Source organism: Stenella coeruleoalba (genome assembly GCF_951394435.1).
Source record: "Stenella coeruleoalba genome assembly, chromosome: 2".
NCBI lineage: Eukaryota > Metazoa > Chordata > Mammalia > Artiodactyla > Delphinidae > Stenella > Stenella coeruleoalba.
The window spans coordinates 134,705-150,793 of record NC_137147.1 but is presented as its reverse complement, the minus strand read 5'-3'; the positions used below and the strand labels follow the sequence as shown (position 1 = coordinate 150,793).

At 67.0% G+C, this 16,089-nt stretch overlaps 1 protein-coding gene across 11 annotated transcripts in view; it reads left to right on the top strand.

The window, feature by feature from the left end:
* PACS2 (phosphofurin acidic cluster sorting protein 2) overlaps positions 1-15,184 on the top strand; it is a 61,175-nt gene extending 45,991 nt beyond the window's left edge. For 2 of the 11 annotated variants that reach the window (XM_079914675.1, XM_079914674.1), the window contains exons 11-24: positions 313-387; positions 1,576-1,718; positions 3,165-3,297; positions 3,583-3,687; positions 3,978-4,084; positions 4,421-4,575; positions 5,027-5,137; positions 5,609-5,717; positions 10,085-10,127; positions 11,552-11,594; positions 11,898-12,033; positions 12,830-13,056; positions 13,316-13,429; positions 14,717-14,960. In XM_079914675.1, coding sequence (XP_079770801.1) covers positions 313-387; positions 1,576-1,718; positions 3,165-3,297; positions 3,583-3,687; positions 3,978-4,084; positions 4,421-4,575; positions 5,027-5,137; positions 5,609-5,717; positions 10,085-10,127; positions 11,552-11,594; positions 11,898-12,033; positions 12,830-13,056; positions 13,316-13,429; positions 14,717-14,835 — 1,620 coding nt within the window. In that variant the 3' untranslated portion in view covers positions 14,836-14,960. Of the gene's footprint in view, positions 1-312; positions 388-1,575; positions 1,719-3,164; positions 3,298-3,582; positions 3,688-3,977; positions 4,085-4,420; positions 4,576-5,026; positions 5,138-5,494; positions 5,718-6,553; positions 6,587-8,172; positions 8,626-10,084; positions 10,128-11,551; positions 11,595-11,801; positions 12,034-12,829; positions 13,057-13,315; positions 13,430-14,716 lie in introns of those variants that run through there. The other 9 variants (XM_079914670.1, XM_079914666.1, XM_079914668.1 and 6 more) reach the window with 8 other exon arrangements.
* Positions 15,185-16,089: the final 905 nt, after the last annotated feature.

The window sequence follows — 16,089 nt, the reverse complement described above, 5'->3', positions numbered from 1 at the left end:
GGGGGGGCGCACCCTCGGGTGGGGGTGGGGCGCACCCTCGGGTGGGGTGGGGCACCCTGACCCTTCCTGTCTGAGCCCCTCGAGGCAGCTTGCGCATTGGTGCTGGGCCGACCCAAGGCCAAGCATGCTCGGCCCGGGTCCCCCTGCCAGGCTCCAGGTGACAGTCGTGGGGTGGCCCTGAACCCACAGTCCAGGAAATCCTGGCCAGTCTCCCCAGGCTGCCTCCAAGCCCAGAACCCCCTGCCCAGAGGTGAGCCAGCCTCGGTGCCATGGTCGGACACAGCCTGATTCCCTCCCGTCTCGTCCACACAGGCTGACGTGCCTGAGAAGACGCGGGCCCTCGGAGGGAAGCAGCCAAGTGACAGCATCTCCGATTCCGTGGCCCATGTGAGCAGGCGGGGCCACGTTCACGGGTGCCAACAGAGAGCCCACTTACGTGCTGCCTCTAGGGGTCTGATCCCTGACCGGCAGGTCCTCCTGCTTCCGCCACCCAGAACCTGTGCACAGAACCACGAAGGCGCCCCTGAACTCACCCCCACCCCAGGGAGGGGGCCAGGTTTCACCCCATGCCAGGGGAACGGTCAGGGATCCCCGGATTCACCCCACCCCTGGGGGACGTTCAGGGCCCCCCGGATTCACCCCCACCCCTGGGGGACGTTCAGGGCCCCCCGGATTCACCCCCACCCCTGGGGGACGTTCAGGGCCCCCCGGATTCACTCCACCCCAGGGGGACGTTCAGGGCCCCCCGGATTCACCCCACCCCAGGGGGATGGTCAGGGCCCCCCGGATTCACCCCCACCCCTGGGGGACGTTCAGGGCCCCCCGGATTCACCCCACCCCAGGGGGACGGTCAGGGCCCCCCGGATTCACCCCCACCCCTGGGGGACATTCAGGGCCCCCCGGATTCACCCCACCCCAGGGGGACGGTCAGGGCCCCCCGGATTCACCCCCACCCCTGGGGGACGTTCAGGGCCCCCCGGATTCACCCCACCCCAGGGGGATGGTCAGGGCCCCCCGGATTCACCCCCACCCCTGGGGGACGTTCAGGGCCCCCCGGATTCACCCCCACCCCTGGGGGACGGTCAGGGCCCCCCGGATTCACCCCACCCCAGGGGGACGGTCAGGGCCCCCCGGATTCACCCCCACCCCTGGGGGACGTTCAGGGCCCCCCGGATTCACCGCACCGCAGGGGGATGGTCAAGGCCCGCCCTGGATTCACCCCAGCTCTGGGGGGCAGCAGGCGTCCCCACGCTTCCCTGTCAGGCACGGCCCGTGAACACCACGGCTGGTTCCTGCTGCCCTTGTGAGGGTTCTTAGGGAAGGTCCAGAGGAGGTTTGGGGAGGGTTGGTGCGGGTCTCTCGGTGGCAGCCAGGACTGAGCCCTGTGGTTGGAGGGTGAAGTCAGCTCACTTCCCAGGGCAGCACGTGGCCGTGTCCACACGCAGGGAGCCACCAGACCAAGAGAGGCCTAGGCAGCCTCACCCAACCCAGGGCCCCTCTGGCGCAGGAGCGCATGGCCGAGAGGAGGCCCCGGGGGGCGTGCGTTCCTGACCAGCGCCATTCTCTGTCCGTCAGAGCGCACCCGCCCCGGGGGAGCAGCCAGCCCCGCCCGAGGACAGCCCGGAGGTGGAGCCCTCTGCCCTGGACACGTTCACCGAGAAGCTGCCACCCAGCGGGCGGATCACCAAGACAGAGTCTCTGGTCATTCCCTCCACCAGGTGACTGGCCGCCCGGGGAGGCCATCAGGCCGGCAATGCCTGTGTGGGCCCGTGTGGGAGGGACTGTCTGACTGGATGAGCGTCACCTGGGAAGCACTCAGGTCTCCAGGCCCGTCCCGGGAGGTCCACATTGGACCCCCACCCCCCATCCGCACCGAACTAGCCGCCTGCAGGTCTGACCGGGCCGAGGTGTGGCTGCTTGCTCCGAGGGCAGGGGAGGTCCCGCTGTCCTTGACTCACGTTCTCCTGGACCAGGGACTGTACGAGTGGAGCAGGGCTTGTGCTAGGTGCCGCTGCTCCCGTGGTGCTGGGTGCCGGAGCACGTAGGGTGTGCCCCGCTGAGCCCACGTGCGCTGCGTCGGGAGAGCTGGACCCAGCGCCTGTGTGGACGGGCACAGCAGCCCTCACGGACTGTGAGGGGTCCAGCGCAGGACGTCTGTGGGGCGGGGGAGGGGGTGGCAACTGGGCCGGGGTCCCGAGGACCCTGCCTCCCAGAGTGGGTCATGTAATTGGGTGAGCGCCGCATCAAAAGCCGGGGTCTGAGGTGCAGTGACCTCAGGTGGCTTCCTGGTGGTGGACGAACCTTCTGGGTCCCTCACGTGCCCTCTTCCCCTCCCCCACCTCGATCAGGTCCTTGCTCCGGCTCTGCTGCTCCTTCCTTGGGCACCCACCCTCGCCCTCTGAGCTGCCCTGCGTGGTCACCTCCCACCTCCCCCCCCCACCCCCGGCCACAGTTGGCCACATGCCCACCACTGCCTCAGGGCCTCAGATCCCACCCCACAGCTCGCTGCCCCCTGGAGGGCCACAGAGCCGGCATGGGCCTCCGCCCCGCCCTCTCCCGGGGCTGCAGTCCCGTGCAGCTGTCGCTCAGCACGCTGCATCAGGCCTTATGCCCCGATTTTCAAGGGTGGTGCCCCACAGATCAGCCCTCACTGCCCACCGCCTGCCCGCCACCCCACGCACGTCTACTCGCAGAAACGAGAAACAAAACCCAGCACTGATACGGCATTTGGTATTGAAACCCCCAGCCTAGCTCTTCACCCGATGGCAGCCCCTGCCCTGGCGTGAGACCCAGCGGGGCAGGCACCTCGAGCACCAGGGTGCCCTGTCTTACGTTTCTGTGACAGGAAGTTTCCAGAAGCAGTGGGTCTGGGCGCTGGCACTGGCCTGGCTGGGGCGCACAGAGGCCTGTGTCAGGGCCGGGAGGAGCTCCAGGCCGCCGGGCACTGGGCTGCACCAGGCTTGTGTCCTGGGCGTGGGAGGTCTCAGTCCCCACAGGTGCCCCTCGGGCCCTCTGGGGTTCGTGGGCTCTGTGTGGCCTTCGGCCCTGCTGCCTGACAGTGCACACCACACCACGACCATCCTCAACTGCCTCTGCTGCTGGGTGGCCCCTGCCTGGGGCAGTGAGTTCCTGCAGGCTGCCCCAGCCCGTCCCTTCCCCCGCAGGGCCGAGGGGAAGCAGGCCGGCCGCCGGGGCCGGAGCACGTCGCTGAAGGAGCGGCAGCCGGCGCGTCCGCAGAACGAGCGGGCCAACAGCCTGGACAACGAGCGCTGCCCGGACACTCGGAGCCAGCTGCAGGTGGGTGCCCAGCCCAGGGCGGGGACCCCGGCCACCCCCGCTGGCCCAGGGCGGGCGGCTCCAAGGCGAGGGCGCTTGTTCTCTACCTGGAGGGCTTGTCGGGACAGCCCACTGCCGCTGCTGCTGCCGCCCCGCTGCAGCGCCTTCAGCCCCGTGGCCGCTGTCCACAGCGAGGCCGTGTGTCTGAGCCCTCCCAGGTGGCTGCTGGAGAGGGGGTGGGGCTGAGCAGGTGAGGGGCAGGCGCAGCTCCCCTCACGCTGGGCTCGGCGGGCACTGTGTCTTCAGATCCCCAGGAAGACTGTGTATGACCAGTTAAACCACATCCTCATCTCAGATGACCAGCTCCCCGAAAACATCATTCTTGTCAACACCTCGGACTGGCAGGGGCAGGTGGGGAGGGGCGGCGCATCCTCCCCGCAGAGGGGAGGGGGGAGGGGGCGGCCCATCCTCCCTGCAGAGGGGAGCGGGGAGGCGGCGGCGCAGCCTCCCCGCAGAGGGGAGGGGGGAAGGGCAGTGCAGCCTCTGCAGGGTGGAGCGTCCAGGGGCTGGGCGTCCACCCGCAGGATGGAGTGGCGGGGGTGTCTGGCCAGCCTTGCCTGTTTGAGGACCCTGACCGAGGCGCGCTCACAGGCGAGGCTGGTGGTGGGTGGCTCGGAGGCTCACCCTCCGCCGCCTCCCAGTTCCTCTCAGACGTCCTGCAGCGGCACACGCTCCCCGTGGTGTGCACGTGCTCTGCTGCCGACGTCCAGGCGGCCTTCAGCACCATCGTCTCTCGGATACAGAGATAGTGAGTCCCACACCCTCCGTGGCTGCCGCCCGGGAGTCCATGGGGATCTCTGCACCCCAGCGTTTTGTGTGGCTCCGTCCTGCCGATCCGCAGTCTTGCCAGGGCAGGGAGGAGAGCAGTGGCCCAGGCGGGAGCTTCCTCAGCGCTGGGGGAATCCTGGGCGGGTCTGGGGGGCCTGGGTTCCGGTGACTCCATCAGCGTGAGCCGCGGGAGAGGCCGGGTGGAGGGGAGCAGGGGCGCCCTGGGGCCCCCCTCGGGCCCAGCGAGGACGGCCCTCGCGGCGGGGGCGGCTCCCTGAGGCGTCTGTTCCCTCTCGTCCTGCCTGCGGGACCGCAGCTGCAACTGCAATTCCCAGCCGCCGACCCCCGTGAAGATCGCCGTGGCGGGAGCGCAGCATTACCTCAGCGCCATTCTGCGGCTCTTCGTGGAGCAGCTGTCCCACAAGACCCCCGACTGGCTGGGCTACATGCGCTTCCTCGTCATCCCGCTGGGTGAGGGGCGCGCTTGAGTCCTCCGCAGGAGCCACGCGGATGCCCGGCAGCGGCGTCCGCCCTCCGAGCGCCCGCAGGCCCCGCAGCTTGGGCGACTCGATGTCGTCTTGGATTTGTTGTCGAAGTGCCAAGCAGGGCTTGGTTATTAACCTCTTAAAGTTATCAGAATCCTCTGCAAATCAAAACCAAAATCCCATTTTCCGGCTTACGCAATATGTTGCAAACAGATCTGTCTCCTGGAAAGGGCTGAGGTGTAGAGGAGACCCCTCCCCGCAGCGCAAGAGGCCGTCCGGTCTGCAGGACACACCTCGGTCCGGCCGAGTGATCTGTGTTCCAAGGAGGCCGAGAAGCCGCTTCCTTGGGGACCGGGGGTTGGGGGCCGAAGTCATCGGGGAGGCGCGGAACTGCGCGCGGGGTCCGCGCATCCTGATGCTCTCCCCTCGGCTCGCAGGCTCCCACCCGGTGGCCAGATACCTGGGCTCCGTGGACTACAGGTACAACAACTTCTTCCAGGATCTGACCTGGAGAGACCTATTCAACAAGCTGGAGGCCCAGAGCGCCGGTGAGGCCCGGGCCCCGGCCACGCCCCTTGCGCCCCCGCCCTCGAGCCTACGCTGCCACGCCCCTCGCGCGCGTGCCCACGTCGCCACGCCCCCCCAGCCCTGGCGCCCACCCCACCAAGCCTCCGTGAGAACCCGAGTCATTCGCTGTCCCCTGAGACGCGACCTGTGTGCCTGCCTTTTTCTCAGGCCCCTCTGGGGCCTGAGCGCCTGGGAGGGAGGTGGGGTCAGCGGGCCGGGCCAGTGGAGCCTCGGCCAGGATGCTTCCCTTTGCCCACCGTGAGTGTCAGAGGTCCTTGGCGACCGGGCCCCCGGGGAGGGCTCTTCAGGACTTGGACAGGCCTTGCTGCCCTCCCCAGGACCCCGTGAGGGTGGCTGCCAGAGGAGCTGCTCAGCCGCCCCCAGCATGGCCGCCTGGATTCGGGGTGCTGGCGTGCAGCACCCCACGAACCCCTCCTGGTCTCCTCGTGCAGTGCAGGACACGCCGGACATTGTGTCGAGGATCACGCAGTACATCTCAGGGGCCAACTGCGCCCACCAGCTGCCCATCGCGGAGGCCATGCTGACCTACAAGCAGAAGAGGTACCTCTTGGGGCCTGGGTGGGTGTGGGGCGGCGGCAGCGACCCACCGTCCCTCTGCGGTCTCGGCGGGCAGCCCGCAGTTCTCGCTGTCCCAGCTCCTTGGGTTGCTCATTGGGCTCTGCTGGAGGGAAGCCGAGCTGGGATCGGGGGAGCCTGTGAGCCATCCGAGCAGCCCCCAGTTCTCCTCGACCACTGCACCCTTTCCCGATGCGTATCGGAGTTAGAATGAGCTGGTCGCTTTTTCTTTCTCGTTGTGTGTGTTGGGACTTCCGGTAGTAAAAGTTACAAGAATAGTGGTCCTGGTGCTTGGCCCCCAGCAGCGACCTGCCTTCTCTAGCCTGGGCACACGCTCCTCCAATAGCGGGGCTTCCCGGCAGGGAGACCCGTTTCTCACCCCGCCCAGTGCAGGACGGTGGTCAGGGGCCGTGCCCAGGGCGGGGTGGGCCTGGGCGCACAGGTTGGGGGATCGAGCGGCCCCTTAGCCAGCCCCCGGACAGAGGCGTCCGGGTGGGGAAGGGCAGGAATAGGCAGACCACGCCGGGCTGATGAAGTACAGCTCCCCCGCTCCCGTCGGGGACGGTGCTCAGCTCCTTAAGGCGGAGGCAGAATCGAGCCAAAGCCTCTGCAGGCGGCCAGCGCACAGCCTAGCGCAAGGTTCCCGGCTCTTCCTCTGCGCGGGGCACGGGGACCGCTGTGCACAGCCTAGCGCAAGGTTCCCGGCTCTTCCTCTAAGCAGGGCACGGGGACCGCTGTGCTGGTGCCGTGCCTGGGGGTGCCTCGCCGCACCTGAGCATCTAGTAACGTCATGTTTTTCTCTTTGGTGGCTTTCTGAAAAGGAGAAAGAACTTTCATTTTGACTTTACTCTCAGGTACCGCTGTCCCTGGGGCCGCGCCCCCTTCTGCCCGCTGGCTGGTCTTTAAGGCTGTTTAGCAGTGTCAGCAGGTGGGCCCCGGTGCACTGCCAGCTGCCCTAGCCAGGCCTGCACTCGGGCCCCCACCCAGCTGCAGCGACAAAAGCCTGCTGCCTGCAAGTCGCCGGGCAGGCTCTTTGTTTCTGTCCTGAGTCTGGGTTTAAGAAATGGCCGACTGAACAACTTCTCCCTGAGCTGCTCCATCTCTGAAGCCTGGCGGCGCTGTCTCTTAAATGAGCAGCGGGGGCTGGTTTCACCCCGAGAGCTGCCGGGTGCTGGCAGCTCTCTCCGACTGTGGGCCTTGCTCCCAGCACATGGTACCAGCAGCTGGGGGAGGATGGCGTTCATGCGGACCCTCCACGTGGGGGCGGTGGGGAGAGGGGATGGGGAGCTCGCCCTGGGTGGCGGCAGTGGTCCGTGGCCAGCCCCGAGCCCCCGCCGCCCCGCACCCAGGCCGCGTTTACCTGGATGGGACCGCTGCGCACAGCGAAGTGCTCGTCTCCCCCAAGGCGGCTCCACCCTCGGTTTGGCTGTCTGTTGGGAGCTGAGCTCCGGATGCTCCCAGAGTTGCCCTTTCACACAGGGCCCCTGCCTGCCTGGCGTCCTGCACTGGGTCCCTCAGGGCGCTTCTCTGCCATGGGTCTCAGGTTATTTGCTCTCCTGGGAAAGCCCCCCAGGGAGGGTCCTTGGGTCCCAAGTGGCCTCTCTGCTGGGCCCTGGGCCAGACCAGGAGGAGGGGTCTAAGCTCGTTGGACTGTCCTGCTAAACAAGCCTCAGGGGCTAGAGAAAGACCAGCCGTGGTGTGCGCTGCTGACCCCTCGGGCTGTCCTGTGGGCCTGCGCCGGCTTCCCTCCCCTCCCCCCCCCCAGCCGAGGCGCCGGGAGTCCGCGGCATGCTGCGCTGCCTGGGCCACAGCTTCTCGACTGTGCTGCGGTTGGCGCTCGTGAGCCTCGAGCCGGGGCTTAGGAGACCCTGAGCCTCCTCCGTGCCTCGTGCCCCCGCCTCCGCGTTACAGTGGTGACACCGGCATGGGGGGTCGGGCGGGGGCTCCGGATGCCCTGCTGGAGCCCTGTGAAGGCAGCGTGCCATCCACGCTTGGAGCCCGGGGCTGGAAGCGCAGCAGGTCGGCCTTTGCCTGCTGTGACAGAGAACAGGCTGCTGTCCACCAGGAGGGGTCAGGAGACCCAGGAGAGGATGGGCAGCGGCACGGCCCTTCTGGTCCCTCTCCAGCCCAGGCCCCGTGAGGGCACCTGCAGGGAGGAGCCTATCTGCCCAGCGCCAGCTCCCGGCCTGGGCTCGGACCCGCCGTTTGTCCCCCCGGGCAACCGCTAGAGGGCTTCCCAGCGCCTCTACACCAGCCTCGTGTGGGCTGTGCCCCCTCAGCCTCCAAGCCCCCCCCCACCTCAAGGGGAGGCATGCCACACCACCCCCCATGTGCGGGTCTCAGGAGCCACGCCCAGGGGCCTTGCCGCAGAGCCGCGGCTCAGACCCTAGGAGTTCTGTCCGCTGCCTTGCCAAGAACACGTGTGCCCCTCCGCACCCAGGGTCCAGGGTGAGGGTCTCGGTGGAAGCTGGTGTCACCCCCGTCTCGCCGGGCGCGTGCCGCGTTCTGGATGTGGTCTGCATGGCCCAGGGGCGGCTTGGCTTTGGCGTTTGTGGCGAGCAGTCCCTGAGTCCCGTCTCTTGAGGCCCCCGTTTGCCTGCCTTTCTGCGTGCTGATCGTGGGGCGGAGGGGCGGGGGGGGACGGGCCGTGGCTCGCCGAGGGTGGGAGCCCTGAGGGTCCGAGCCTCCCGTGCGCTGGGCCAGGGACCCCACCCGGCTTCCTGCTTCTTGCCGCCCTGCATGCAGAAGGAGGTCTGGGCGCAGGATTTGGGTTGATTCGTTGCTTGAAATGAAAAAAGAGAAGTTTTCTCTTCCAACTGTACTCTCCTTGCAAGGGGGAGAGAGACTGGTAATCTGGTCATTTTCAATTGGATGGACTGAACCTGTAGGGTCTTTCACCCAAAGACATTTGCTGTCTCTTTTGCGAAGGTGGGGTGGGTGGTGCCGGGGCAGAGGTCGTGGGTGCCCAGATCCCGGGGGCGCCTTGGGGGGGGGCGGCGGCTCCTGCCGGGACCAGCCTGACAGCACTTTGTGCTGGCCCCTGGGCCAGGGTCACTTGGCCAGCTGGTGGCCACACTTCACGGGGAGCGCCAGCCAGGTGCAGGCCTCCGCCCCCCCACAGGGGCAGGGAGGGGAGGGCCTCTTGAAGGCTCTGGCGACGTGGGGCTCCTGGTCCCGGGAGTTGGTACCCAGGGAGGCCCCCCCAACCACCTGCTTGGAGCAGAGGCTTCTCCCTGAGTGACACCCCTGGGCCACTGCCTTGCGTGGCGCGCACGTGTGGACTCACCCGCAGAAGAGTTGATCTTTGACGACAGGCTCTGGTTTAGGGAGATAAGACAAATGGAACTGGGAGGTCAGCTCGGAGAGCAGGCCCACGGCTGGGTGGACGCCGCCAGCCGAGGAAGCGGGGAGGGGCGCCTATCTTCCCTGAAGCTGGGGGAGGGACAGAAGGCTCAGGACCGGCCCTGCCCTGGGGACCTACACGGAGGCAGCCAAGAAGGAGGCGCTCTCCCAGCCGCCGGTGGAGCCTCAGTCCTGCGGGAGAACCCCTCGGACCACAGCCCAGGCTAAGGCGGACACCAGGCGGGGGCAGGAGCAGCCCTGGCTGGGGAGGAGGGAGAGGAAGAGACGGGTTTGCACCCCCTCGGCTCCTGCCAACACCCGCACCCAGGGCCCTTGGACACTGGATGCCTTTGCCACTGATGGGCTGTGACCAGCGGTTCCGGCGAGGCTGAGGTTCTGCCAGAAGTCCTGCAGAGCCCGTGGGCACAGAGCAGCAGCACAGCCCACAGAGCCTCAGTCTCGCCCTCGGGCTCCTCTTGGGGCATCGTTCTGTTAGAACGTGGCGTGTGCACCCCATCACCGAGGCCAAAGTCCTGGAGATAGGCCCCCCCCACAGTGGGCACCAGCTTTACCCAGACCGTCTGGGAGAAAACCTCCCTAGCCTGGCTTGGGCCAGTCACCCCCGATCACTGGCAGAGGCCCAGACTGTTCCTGGGGCATCCTGGGGGCACAGAAAGCCGGCCTCTCGGGGCTCAGTGAGTGGGGCCAGCAGGAAGACCTTTGGGCTAGGCTGGGCTGGCTGCCCCGAGCCCCAGGCCCCCAGGATAGAGTGGCGGATTCCTGGGCGAGGCTGCACTCTCCACCCTTCCCCTCTGGGCTGTCCCGTGGGCCTCTGGACCTCGGTGCAGAGATGCGTTTGCCCTTGCTGTATGTCAGAAGGGTTTGCGGGTCTGAGGTCCAGGCCAGGCGTCCTGCGGGAGGGTGGGAGCGAGGCAGTGGGTGGGGCAGGGCCGCTCCGAAAGGGCCTGCCCCTCGGGGAGAGCACTAACTGTCTGTTTCCCTCGTCTTAGCCCCGACGAAGAGTCCTCTCAGAAGTTCATTCCCTTCGTAGGGGTGAGTACTGCTCGGGCAGGCAGTGCCCTGCGCAGAGCTTCGCTGCCGCCTGGCTGGCTCCGCCTGCTGCCGCGAGACCGTTCCTCTGCCGAGAGGTCTTCCATAATCGCTCTGTTCTTGCATTAACTTGATCTGTTCCAGAACCTTCCTCACCAGTTTGAGCTGAGGACTTGCCTTATACGTTTCTCCCACCCTAAAGCTCTCTGTTTTTTCTTGCTGCGGTTGGGGGGTGAGCCCAGGCGTATCGCTGCCCCGGCTCTGCTGGGGCCTGACATGTGGAAGCAGGCAGCCCACCTGGGGGTGAGGATCCAGTTCTCAGCACCGTCCTGGGTGTCCGGGCCCAGCGTCAGGCTCAGCTCTTCAGGGGGTACCGAGGGTCGGCGGGCCTCAGGACAGGCCCCGCCTGGGGTGGGGGCAGAGGGCTGCCTCTGTCCTCTGGGAGCCGCAGGGCAGGCTTGCTCGGCTGGGATCACCCCTGTAAGTTGGGAGGTTTTGCTTTTTCCCACTGCCAAGGAGTAAGGGCTACTCCTCGCTGGCCAGGCCACGCGTCCACAGCCTGTGGTCCCACCGTGGTCTCCAGCCCGGCCTCTGCTGTGAGAGCCGTACGGCAGCCTGGCAGACAGCAGGGCTCCTAGGCCGTGGTTCGCTCTGCTCAGGCGTCAGGTGGCTGCTGGCTGTACTTGGAGGGTGCTGGTCCGGAGCAGCCTGTCCTGAGGAAGCTGCTGCGGTGACAGGAGGGCCTGTCCCGCCCGCTGCACTTGAGATGCCACCGCGTGACCGAGGCAGGAGCCGTTGTTGTCGTCGTTGTGATTTCTTTCACGTGACACAGCTCCCGCCCTGGTCAGGGTGGGGCCAGGCCCCCCCTCCCCCACCAGCAGCCCACGCGGGTTTGGAGCAGGCCCCAGGGCTGCCTTAGGGCCCCGCTGGGCAGGGCTCCCTCACTCCAGCACCTGACCCGCTGACATCTGCGCCCGCCAGTCTCACAGGCACGCAGTTTGCTGAGTCCAGGGTGTGGGCCCTGAGAGTTTCGCTCGTGGAGGTAGGGCGCCAGTCCTGCCGGAGGCCACGTGTGTCCTGAATGCTGGCCACAGCTCAGGGCCAGGCCAGGGGCTGGCTGGCAGCCTTCGTCCCGGGAGTGAGGGGTGGCCACAGAGCTTGCTTTAATTCAAGGACGTCTCCCAAACATGCCCCCTGCACAGGGAGGTCCCTCAGCAGGGCCCGTACCGTGGCTGACCACGCAGGCGGTGGCTCCCTTGAGCTTAGCTCTGTCCCACAGACTGAGGGGCTGGGACCTGGCTCGGCCCCAGGAGTTCCTGGGGGCTGGGGGCACATGGAGGATGGGTGGTAGGAAAACAGGTCCCTGCCCGGTGTGGAGTCCCAGCGCCACCCCTGGGCCACTGCCAGCACGTTCCGTTGCCTTCTAGGTGGTGAAGGTTGGAATAGTGGAGCCATCTTCGGCCACTTCAGGTAACTCCATCATCCCTGCATTGGGGGCTGGGGTGCAGGAGGGCCGGGGCAGCCCCAGCACCAACACGCACCTTGCTGAGGGGCTTCTGTTCCCCATGGATGGGCCACTCCTGACCCTGGAGGCCTGACAGCTCCCCCTCAGCCTAAGCGGGGGGTGGGGGTGGCGGGGGGAGGGGTCTCCCGCTTCCCACACATGCCCCCACCCAGCCCACAGCTGCCTGGCCTCCCTGCCACGTCTGGGTCCAGAGGGCTTGGGGCAGAGCAGCGCGGGAGCTCAGCACTGGCCCCCGACTCCTTCCCAAGGTGACTCAGATGACGCGGCCCCCTCGGGCTCCAGCGCACTCTCGTCCACCCCACCGTCCACATCTCCCGCGGCCAAGGAGGCCTCACCCACCCCGCCCTCCTCCCCGTCGGTGAGCGGGGGCCTGTCCTCCCCCAGGTAAATGCAGCCATGTGGGCGGACGCTGCCCCCCAGCTCACGCCGTCCGTCCCCTCAGCGCAGCAGGGACTGTGCTGAGAACACTGGCAGTTCCTCGTGGTCCCTGGCTGTACCCTGGGGTGCCAGGAAGCAGAGGGTCAGGGCGGAAGGTGGGCTCAGCGGCCCTGCAGGGGCCGTGGTGGTGTCGACCAAGGCTCATCAGACAAGTGAGTCGGGGCGCTGGACTGCTCAGTCCTGGCCTGGTGTCTCCCCACCTCGCCCCACCCCCTGCCTTCCTAGGGACGGGAACTACAGAGTACAAATACGGGGTGCTCTGCACACAGAGGGGATTTTGGAAACTCAGATGTGAGTAGAAGGCGCGGGGACAGTGGGTGGGGGGTCCGCAGCCCCCGTCGGATGCCCTCGAGGCTCTCGTGAGCAGAGCTCGCCCAGGCAGGACCGCCGCAGGGTCGGGGAGGACTTGGGCCCTGAGACTGCACCTCCAAGGGGTCGGTGGGCCTGGGCCCACCAGACAGAGCGGCAGCGTGGGCAGGCGGCAGGTCTGGACACTCCTGGGTGACCCCAGCATCGTGACGATGCTGGAGCCACGGGTGCAGATGGGGCTGCCCCAGGAGACCAGGACGGCCCGCCAGCGGGCTCTGGGCCCCGAGCTCCCCTCCGTCCTCAGCTGCTGCCGGTGGTCCCCCGATGTCGGGCAGCACAGGCACCAGCGGGCGCCTCCTCGCCTGTGCCAGCCGTGGGGGTGCTGCCGTCACCCGCTGAGGACGGAGGGGTGAGCCTCCCTCGTCTTTCACAGCCAGGGCGTCGGCGCCGAGCTGATGGGGCTGCAGGTGGATTACTGGACGGCAGCCCAGCCCGCAGACAGGAAGAGAGATGCGGAGAGGAAGGACCCGCCCACCACCAAAAACACACTCAAGTGCACCTTCCGGTCTCTCCAGGTCAGCAGGCTGCCCAGCAGCGGCGAGGCTGCGGCCACGCCCACCATGTCCATGACCGTGGTCACCAAGGAGAAGAACAAGAAGGGTGAGGTGGGGAGGCGGGCTGGCTGTCGGGACAATCGAAGGGGCCGCCGGGCAGGCCCTGAGGGCACCACAGGCCTGGGGGCCGCTTCTGTCCAGAGCCCCGGGCAAAGGCCTCCTGGTGGGCGGGCGGTGGCAGGCAGGGTCCGTGCGGAAGGGGGTCCAGATGAGCAGGGTCCAAGGGCCAAGGTGAGCCCACAGCCCCTGCTACCCCCCATCCCTGAGGGACAACGGGAGGACAGCACAGCCCCTTTTCCTCCTAGTGATGTTTTTGCCCAAGAAAACCAAGGACAAGGATGTAGAGTCCAAAAGCCAGTGCATCGAGGGCATCAGCCGCCTCATCTGCACCGCCAAGCACCAGCAGAACATGCTGCGGGGTGAGCCGCCCCGCCTGCCTCCCTGCCTCCTGCCTCCCTCTCCCTCCCTGCCTCCCTGCCTCCCTGCCTCCCTGCCTCCCTGCCTCCCTGCCTCCCTGCCTCCCTGCCTCCCTCTCCCTCCCTGCCTCCCTGCCTCCTGCCTCCCTGCCTCCCTGCCTCCCTGCCTCCCTGCCTCCCTCTCCCTCCCTGTCTCCCTGCCTCCCTCTCCCTTGCCTCCCTCCCTGCCTCCCTCTCCCTCCCTGCCTCCCTGCCTCCCTGCCTCCCTCTCCCTCCCTGCCTCTCTGCCTCCCTCTCCCTCCCTGCCTCCCTGCCTCCCTGCCTCCCTCTCCCTCCCTGCCTCCCTCTCCCTCCCTGCCTCCCTGCCTCCCTCTCCCTCCCTGCCTCCCTCTCCCTCCCTGCCTCCCTCTCCCTCCCTGCCTCCCTGCCTCCCTCTCCCTCCCTGCCTCCCTGCCTCCCTGCCTCCCTCTCCCTCCCTGCCTCCCTGCCTCCCTGCCTCCCTGCCTCCCTGCCTCCCTCTCCCTTGCCTCCCTCCCTGCCTCCCTCTCCCTCCCTGCCTCCCTGCCTCCCTGCCTCCCTGCCTCCCTCCCTGCCTCCCTGCCTCCCTCCCTGCCTCCCTGCCTCCCTCTCCCTTGCCTCCCTGCCTCCCTGCCTCCCTGCCTCCCTCTCTCTGTCTCTCTGTCTCTCCTCTGTCTCTCTCTCTGTCCCCCAGCGGGAGTGTGTGTGGGGGGAGGATATGGAAGTAAACCAGAGCCGAGCTGGGTGGCTTTTCTAAGTTCACCTCAGGAAATGCTTTGGTTTGCTATGAAGTCATACTGCGTAGTTTGAGCTTTGAACACGCGTGGAGGAGACTATTCGTGTGCGTGGAATGGTTTTCTCAGCCCTTTGTGCTTTATCTCAGCCTTTCTATAGAAGATACTCTGCAAATAACAGAATATGAGCTCTCGAGATTTTTCTTTTTTCATGAGCTCAAGTCTGCCTGCCTCTGTTGATTTTCTGGTTTAAGTGGAGAGTGTTTTAAATTGGGTTTGCAGACCCCTGCTGAGGCAGAGGGGCTGTGGACAAGCAGGTCCCCTGAAGTCGGGAAGGGGCTGGCCGTGGGGGCGGTGGTGGGCAGCTGGCAGGAAGGTCAGCAAGGTGGGCTGGGCCGTCCCAGACCTCTTCCTACGGGGCCACTGAGAACCAGCGAGTGTCGCCTGGGAGTCCCCGGGGGTGTCAGGCCCTCCAGCCTCGTTCTGTGCCACGGCCTGGAGGAGGGGCAGGTGGGTCAGGCGGTCTTGTCCCCCACAGTCCTCATCGACGGTGTGGAGTGGAACGACGTCAAGTTCTTCCAGCTGGCGGCCCAGTGGTCCTCCCACGTCAAGCACTTCCCCATCTGCATCTTCGGACACTCCAAGTCCACCTTTTAGCCCCGCCTGCCAAGGGGCCACGCCGGCTCCCCGCCCTGCAGCCCTGCGATGGCCGAGCGCCGGGAGGGCCCAGCTGCTTTTCTGTTAACATTTCAGTTTACTGCAGAGACAGACCCTTAAAAACCCAGAGAAAAACAGTCTTAAGTATGAACATGCTCACTACCTGGAAACTAACGGGGCAGCCCCCCACCGGGACCCCACAACTGCTCTGCTTCTTAACCAGAACGTTCGGCAGGGGTGGGAGGTCAGGCGGACAGTGTTGAACTTGAGAATCGTGGAAGGTGTGTTGTGGCCTCAGGACTCCCCCCACCCAGCCCCCCAACAAGAAGGGTTCTTGCCTTTGCGTCCTGTCCTTCCTGAAAGCCAGGACTCTGCTTCCTCGGAGCCAGGGTCCGGCAGGCGGCCACCCCGACCCCCGGCTGCCTGTGTGCCCAGGCACCGAGCTGGGTGGCCAGAGGCCAAAGGCCAGCCTTCTGTCGGGGGCGTCCTGGGCAGAACAGAGGCCAGTCAGGCCAGTCAGCCCAGCCCTGGGCCCCAGCCACCAACCAGGCAAGAGATGCCCCGGCACCGCTCACTCGTGGATCCCAGTGACCTCCAGCCACGGGGGGCAGTGGCGGTTTTATAGTCGCGGATTTTTTAATGCTTTCAAATACATGTTGCAATGCAGCTGCCAAAAAGACGTTGCTCTTCTGAAGCCCCGACAGCCCCTTAGGGCTGAGGCAGAGCAGCTGTGCTGCCCGGGGTCCCCGCCCCCCACACCCACTGCTCCCCCCCGGCCGTCCCCGCGGCGCCGCTCTGCTTCTGCGAGTTGTGCCTGCCCCAGACTTAGTGGGCACGGTGGCTTCCGCAGCTGCCACCTCCTGCCCCCACCCCAGCCCCCGTGCTGGCTGGGAGGTGTTTGGCCAGGCAGCCAGGTGTTTGTCCTCTGAAACACTAATGTGGCCAGTTAGAGCTCAGACAAGGCGGCCAGACCATAGGGGCCAAGCCCCGTTGGGGCTGTGGGTGAAGCTGGGGCCCCACCTCTAGGCCGGGCTCCTCAGGACGGAGATGTTTGTGGTCTGGGTCCCTGCAGAGGGGGGCGAGCCTACCCTCCACCTGAGGCCAGGGTCCTCGCCAGTCCTCCCACTACCCCACAGGCCTGCACCCCAGCACTCCACAGGAAGAGCCCCCCAGCTCCTGCCCCTTGGCAGCTGTGGCGGTAGGACCGTGGTGACCCACCCAGGGGGCTGTGAGCCCAGTTTCCTAGGGCCGAGA